General features: G+C 32.2%; 1 protein-coding gene across 3 annotated transcripts in view; it reads right to left on the minus strand.

Moving 5' to 3' along the window:
* Positions 1–8092, minus strand: part of brinp1 (BMP/retinoic acid inducible neural specific 1) — a 221099-nt gene that overhangs the window by 83480 nt on the left and 129527 nt on the right. For all 3 annotated transcript variants that reach the window (XR_015489894.1, XM_087251056.1, NM_001328411.1), the window contains 1 exon segment: positions 2764–2933. Coding sequence is in view for 2 of the 3 variants with exons in the window: in XM_087251056.1 (XP_087107182.1) it covers positions 2764–2933 (170 nt within the window). In the remaining variant the exon portion in view is untranslated.

Genomic DNA, 8092 nt, shown 5'->3' on the forward strand with positions numbered 1-8092 from the left:
ACTACTACTACTACTAATAATAATAATAATAATAATAATAATAATAACAACAATGAAAAAAAAATAATAATAATAATAGTAGTAGTAATAATAATAACAATAATAATAATAATAATAATAATATTAGTAATAATAATAACAATAATAATAATAATAATAATAATAATAATAGTAATAATAATAATAATAATAATAATAATAATAATAATAGTAATAATTATTGTTGTTGTTGTTGTTGTTGTTGTTGTTATTATTAATAATAGCAAACAAATTATATAATAATAGTATATAAAAATATAGAATTGTGTATTATAGAATTAATTTATTTACCTCTAAACAAGCTCATTGTTTTATTAAAATGCAAAAAAAAACATAAAATAATAACATAAAATTATAAAAACATAAAACCTTAAGTGTTTAATTAAAAATGGTAATGACCTTATAATACTAATACTAATGAGGCAATCTATTTAAACTAATGAAAGTAAAAATAAAATAAAAAATTACAGAACTGTGTTTACATCTAAATAAGCTGATAGCATTTTTAAAATGCATAAATAAGTAAATAAATAAATAAATAAATAAATAAATAAATAAATAAATAAATAAATAAATAAATAATAAATGAATGAACGAACGAACGAATGAACAAACAAACAAACAAATAAAAGTATGTTATATTAAATATGACCATAAATTTTAAATGAAATTGCAGTTATGACCAGGCTTTTGTATTTATGCATATTCTGTAAAGATTTCTCTTTACAGTAATATTGTGCATAGTGTGCATGTGTGTTGCTTGCATTAATCAGGATGCAGTTTTCACAGACCCGCATATTTCTGCCAATCACACACTGAGCGTCAATCTGCAGCATTTACAGGAGGACCTGCTGTCATATTAACACAACCATTCTGTGTGCATGTGTGTGTGTGTGAGTGTGTATGTGTGTGTAATAATTTCTTCTCTGCAATGTGACTTGCAGAAACACAAACGCACATTAATCTAAGTATATAAATAAAGATGTATGGTGCATTTCTATTGTTTCAGATACAGCTGCATATATAGCCACATTAATCACGAAAGACTTCTACGAATTGTGAATTCTACCAATTAATTGTGTTCTATAAATGGATGCATTCTTCTTTGTGTTGTCACTGGACTCATTGGTATGCATAAATATATATGTATATATTATAAATACTTTTTTTAACCTACACAATTTGCATTTAAAATTAAGTACACAAATTTATTTATTTATTTATTTATTTATTTATTTATTTATTTATTTATTAGAAATTAGCCTATTTATAATACTAATACTAATAATATTAATAATAATAATAATAATAATAATAATAATAATAATAATAATAATAATAATAATAATGATGATAATTCAAGATAAATTAAGTAAAAGAAAACATAATTTATTAAATTGATTGAATAATTAAATAATGTATTATTTATTGTAAAATGAGCTTATTTACAATGATCATAATAATACAAATATTCATTAAAACATAGTTAAATTAAGTAAAACAAAATAAGCATCAATGATTTATACATTTATAATTTATAAATCTCTAATATTTATATAAAATAGATATAAGATAATACAATGCAATACAAAAATAATATAAAAAAGAAAAGAAAAAAACGTGCATATATATGTTTACAAAACAACAACAATAACAAAATTATTAATAGTATTAGTGATGATAATAATAATAATAATAATAATAATAATAATAATAATAATAATAATAAGAAGAAGAAGAAGAAGAAGAAGAAGAAGAAGAAGAAGAAGAAAAAGAAATCAAGTTATATATATATATATATATTTATTGTAAAATGAGATTGTTTACAAAACAAAAACAATAAAAAATTAATACTAATAAAACATAGTAAATAATGTATATAAATTCACCAATATTTATTGTAAAATTAACCTATTTACAACAACAACAACAACAACAATCATAATAATAATAATAAAAATAATAATAATAATTAAAATAATAATTATAATAATAATAATAATAAAGTAGAGTACTCTTTTAAACACAGTCTATGCAGTGTCTCCCTTTAAGTGCCATTTAATTTGACTAATATTATTAATGCTACAGTAAGCGCAGTTCTTCATCTGTGACCGGTACAGACAGTGAATGATAACTGTGTCCGCATACAGCTGCAGTGAGTGTGTGTGAGTGTGTGTGAGCGTGTGTGTGTGTGTGTGTGTGTGTGTGTGTGTGTGTGTGTGTGTGTGTGTGTGTGCGTGTGTGTGTGTGTATGTGTGTGTGTAAGTGCTGTGTTTGCTCCTGACTCAGCAGTCATTGTCAGGTCTCTTTAATGTTGTCATGCTTGACTTGCTGCTTCCTCCAGCTCTTCTGCCAGAAACTCTTCAACTTTAAACTCAACAACTCCAGAGAATGCAGAGACACAGAGTAAATATACAGCTGAGGTCAGAATTATTAGCCCTCCTCAATGATCAGCCCGCTCTATATTTATTCCTCTAATTTCTGTCTAATAAAGAGAAGATTTTCTGAATATGTTTGGTGACTATAATATTATTTTAATAAATATATCTGTTTAATAAATAACAATAACGGATACAAATAGTAATTTTCAAAATGGGCTGTACTCAATTATGCTGAGCGCTGTATAATGTGTTCATCGATGTAATGAGTGTTGTGTAGCATGTTTACAGCTATTCTTCCCAAGCGCATTCAGAAGTATGCTGTTTCTCTCCCGCCTTTGCTCACCTTGATGGCGTTGCTGGAGATCTGGATCTCGTGGAGTTTTCTCATGGTGCCGTCACGGTCAATGAAGTACGAGGACGCGAGCTGGTGCAGAGCCTCCACTCCCTGGCTGGCGTTCACCATCTTCCGGTCCAGCTTGTTCTTGGCCATGTACATGGTGAGAGCTTCCTCACCTAACGGCACAGAGCAATATGGTCAGTTCACGCAAGAATTCACTTCCCCTCGTCCACACGGGCGCCAAGGGTTCAAATATCACACGCTTTACAAGATGCTGCACATTCACTTCATCTGGACACTCGCTGGTATCATCACTGATGGTCATCATCATGGTAAGAGTAATGATTCAAGGCAGAAATACACTCAGAGAGATCTTTATCATGCTTCTATATCTTATCTTCATACACTTTCTATATATACAGTTGAAGTCAGAATTATTAGCCCCCTTTTTATTTTCTTTTTTAAATATTTCCCAAATGATGTTTAACAAAGCAAGGAAATTTTCACAGTATTTTTGATAATATTTTTTCTGCTGGAGAAAATTTTCTTTGCTTTATTTCGTTCTATTTTTTTTATTTTTTTAAACAGTTTTAACGTCAATTTTATTAGCCCCTCTGGGTTATTTATTTATTTTTTTCCTCAATAGTCTACAGAACAAACCATCGTTATACAATAACTTGCCTAATTACCCTAACCTGCCTAGTTACCCTAATTACCCTAGTTAATAAATTACCCTATAAAAAAATATATTACCTATAATAAATATATACCCTATAATAAATACCCTAGGTAACCTAATTATCCTAATTACCCTTTAAACGTCACGCTGTATAGAAGTGTCTTTAAGAATATCTAGTCTAATAGTATTTATTGTCATTATGACAAAGATAAAATAAATCAGCAGAGGGGGAAAGAGTACTGAAGAATCATACCCAAGTAAAAGTAGCATGACTTGCCTAAACTAGAACTGTGATCGGGCTATAAAAGTTAGGCCCGACAGAATTCAGCCCTAGCCCAAGAGGTACATTTGGATTGACAGCTTTTTAAAAGCTGAGCCGGTTTAGAGCCTGACGTTATTCAAATGTGCACATTTTTAAAGGAGGCCAGCTAGTAGGTCCTGTGCAGGTAAACCTCACTCCTCTGACCTCTAAAAGCCTCCTTGTTAGAGCAACCGACTCCCATGCGGGTCACCGGTTCAATACCAGCTCGGAGCGGGTTGGGTGGTGGAGGACCGGCGGGGGTTACATTGGTGCCGTGACCCGGATGAGAGTGAGGTTTAGGGGGGTGAGTGTAACGGAGTTCGGCTAGAAAGTGCTGTGCAGGTAAACCTCACTCCTCTGACCTCTAAAGGTGCTCTAGTGACAGATGCTAGAGGTCATGGTCTTTAGCCTCCTTGTTAGAGCTACCGACTCCCATGCGGAAGGTCGCCGGTTCGATACCAACTCGGAGTGGGGTGGGTGACGTAAGACCGGCGGGGTTACACATGCACACAGCTCTTTTGCCTTTTTTCAAGATTGAATCGTTTATTTGTGTTTTAACATCATTTATTCATAACAAACCTAGGCTACAGGCCACTTGGAAGTTGGAACAAAGAAATAAAATAAGTCCTCTGTATCATCGTAACATCTCAGCACTCTAAATAGGCCCAGGTACACACACTTAGCCTAATAATTGGCCAACACACCAATGAAAAGAAGTCTTGCTTAAAAAATTTAATTAAACTACATTTCTAAATGATGATCGTTATTTGGAAATAAATATAAATGCTCTGTGTGATTTGATGAGCCACTTGTCTTCACAATCTTGCCTTAAGCGACGGTGAAGCTGAATAATAAAAGAACAATAAAGCCATCACAACATATTAATTACTATAGATGGTGTGTTCCCTTAGCAACTATAGAGTCACTTGAACAGATTAATTACTGTAGTTGTTGGGTTACCATAGCAACAATATGATTACCACAACATATTGTTTATAGGTTATGTCTTACCATAGCAACAACAAAATTACCACAAAAGATTCATTAATGCAGTTGTTGGGTTACCATAGCAACAAAAGCATGACCACAAGAGATTAATTACTGTAGGTGTTGCGTGACCATAGCAACAATATAATTACCACCAGAGATTAATTACTATAGGTGTTTTGTTTCCATAGCAACAACAGAATGACCCCAACAGATCAATTACTATTGTTGTTGGTTTACCATAGCAACCATAGAATCACTAGAACAGATTAATTACTGTAGTTGTTAGGTTACCATAGCAACACAATGATTACCACAACAGATTAATTAGTATAGTTGTTGTGTTATCAAAACAACAATATAATCACCACAACAGAACGATTATTATATGTGTCCTCTTACCATAGCAACAACAAAGTTACCTCAAAATATTAATTAATACAGCTGTCGTGTTACCATAACAACAATAGAATGACCACAACAGATTAATTAGTATAGTTGTTGTGTTACCATAGCAACTATAGAATCACCACAACAGATCAGTTACTATAGTTGTTGTGTTACCATAGCAACTGTAGAATACCCACAACAGATCCATTACTGTAGCTGTAGGGTTACCATAACAACAATACAATCACCACAACAGATCAATTCCTAAAGTTGTTGTGTTACCATAGCAACTGTAGAATCACCACAACAGATCAATTACTATAGTTGTTTTGTTACCATAGCAACTATAGAATCACCACAACAAATCGATTATTATAGTAGTATCTTACCATAGCAACAACAAAATTACCACAACAGATTAATTACTATAGTTATCATGTTACCATAGCAACTATAGTCGATCAATTGAACTACTTCAGTATAATATTATAGTATTTGCTATAGGTCAGTGGTGCTCAACCCTGTTCCTGGAGATCTACTATCCTGCAAATTTCAGCTCCAACCCTGATCACACACAGCTGCACTAATTAATTTGGACCTGAACAGTACTTTGAGTGTTCAATCTGGGTTGGAGCTGAAATCTGCAGGAACATAGATCTCCAGGAACAGGGTTGGTCACCCCTACTATAGATCATTATATTATTGTTACATGGGCATGTACACATGTGTAATGCATTCTATTCACCCACTTTAAATGTCTTTCAGTTCCTTGCATTTAAATAAAGCACAAAGTGTTCCAATAAGCCATGATGCCATCATCACTGGGCTCTGGAAAGACATGCGGCTGCCTAAATGACTTTCACTAGCGCTCTCCAGCAGAACGCCACTGATATGCTTCACTACAGTAGATCTGCAGACGTGCTGTCATGCTGCATAAAGCGGTGGCGCTGAGCTTGCCAGCCCTCATCCAGGCATCAGTTTGAGTGCTGTGGTTCATGCAGCCAACATGTCATCTCATCAGCGCGCTCCTTCAGTGTGCACTTCCTAGTGTGTGAGAGGTGCCAAGTGCACTGACATGATGGAGACGCAGTGTGCATGGCTGACTCACTTCACACACTGTCACAGAGGAAATTCTGCTTACAGTGTCAAACTGACATGACCCGTGAGTCTCGCCCGCTCGATGCCAAAGATTTCTTCCCCCGCCGGAGTCGAGTGGGAAAAGCAGCTATGATTGATTTTTGCAAAGCACCGCTGACCTTTTCCTAAAGAACTCATTCACTGGGACAACAGAGGAATATCGGCTCCGACAGTAAGCGGAAAACCAGCAAAACAGCAGATACACGCACACACACACACACACACACACACACACACACACACACACACACACACACAAATGCACCAACAAACCATCATTCACTTGTAAAATGCTTGTAGTTGCAATCCAATTTTGGGTCAAATATTGACGAACATAGAGTTGGGTCATTTACAAATACTGTGTTTATGTGTTATGTCTATAATATGTGTTGTGTATGTATACACCATATACAGTGTATACAACCATACACAGTGTATATATACATTGTATATGGATGGGTGAATGTGTAATTGAATGAATCAATGGGGTAGTTAATGAATAAATTAATTATTGAGTGATGAAGTTAATAAGTGAGAAAACAACTGAACAAACAAACAAACTAGCAGGTTTATAAATGAATGAATGAAAGAATGAATGAATGAATGAATGAATGAATGAATGAATGAATGAATGAATGAATGAATGAATGAATGAATGAATGAATGAATGCAGTTAATGAATGAACAAATGAGCAAACAAACAAACCAGCAAGTTTGTGAATGAATGAATGAATTAATTAATTAATTAATTAATTAATTAATTAATGATTGAATGAATACAGTTAATAAATGAACAAACGAGTGAACTAACAAACTAGCACATTTATGATTAAATGAATGAATGAATGAATGTATGAACAAAAAAGTGAACAAACAAACAAACTAGCAGGTTTATGAATGAATGAATGAATAAATGAATGAATGAACAAACAAACGAACGAACAGGTGAATAAATGAGCAAACTAACAAATGAATGAACGAACAAACAAATAAACAAATGAATGAATGAACAACTGGATAAAAATGTTTTTTTATTAATTAATTAATGGTTAAGTTACTGAACAAACGAATGAACAAACAAATGAACCAGTAAGTTTATAGTAAATGGATGATTAAATGATTGAATAAATGAATATATAAATGAATGTATGTTCAATAGATGAATAAATAAATTAACAAACAAATGAATGAATGAATGAATGAATGAACGAACGAACGAACGAACGAACGAACAAACAAACAAATAAACAAATGGGTATGTGAATGAATAAATGTATGAAGGAATGAATGGTTAAGTCAATAAATGACTGAACGAATGATCAAACAATCGAATTAGTAAGTTTATGAATAAATAAATGATAATTTAAATGAATGAATGAATGAATGAATGAATGAATGAATGAATGATCGAACAAACGTACAAATGAATAAACAAACAAACAAACAAACAGACTAATTAGTAAGTGAACGAATGAATGAATAAATGACTGAATGAAAGAAAACTAACAGACTAATGGGTAAGTGAATGAATGGATGAATAAATGAATGAATGAATGAATGAATTAATTAATTAAAACGAACAGACTAATGGGTAATTGAATGACTTACTGAATGAATGAATAAATGAATGAATGAATGATCGAACAAACGTACAAATGAATAAACAAACAAACAAACAAACAAACAGACTAATTAGTAAGTGAACGAATGAATGAATAAATGACTGAATGAAAGAAAACTAACAGACTAATGGGTAAGTGAATGAATGGATGAATAAATGAATGAATGAATTAATTAATTAATTAATTAAAACGAACAGACTAATGGGTAATTGAATGACT

This window comes from Danio rerio, chromosome 5, assembly GCF_052040795.2.
Source record: "Danio rerio strain M-AB ecotype USA chromosome 5, GRCz13ab, whole genome shotgun sequence".
Lineage (NCBI taxonomy): Eukaryota > Metazoa > Chordata > Actinopteri > Cypriniformes > Danionidae > Danio > Danio rerio.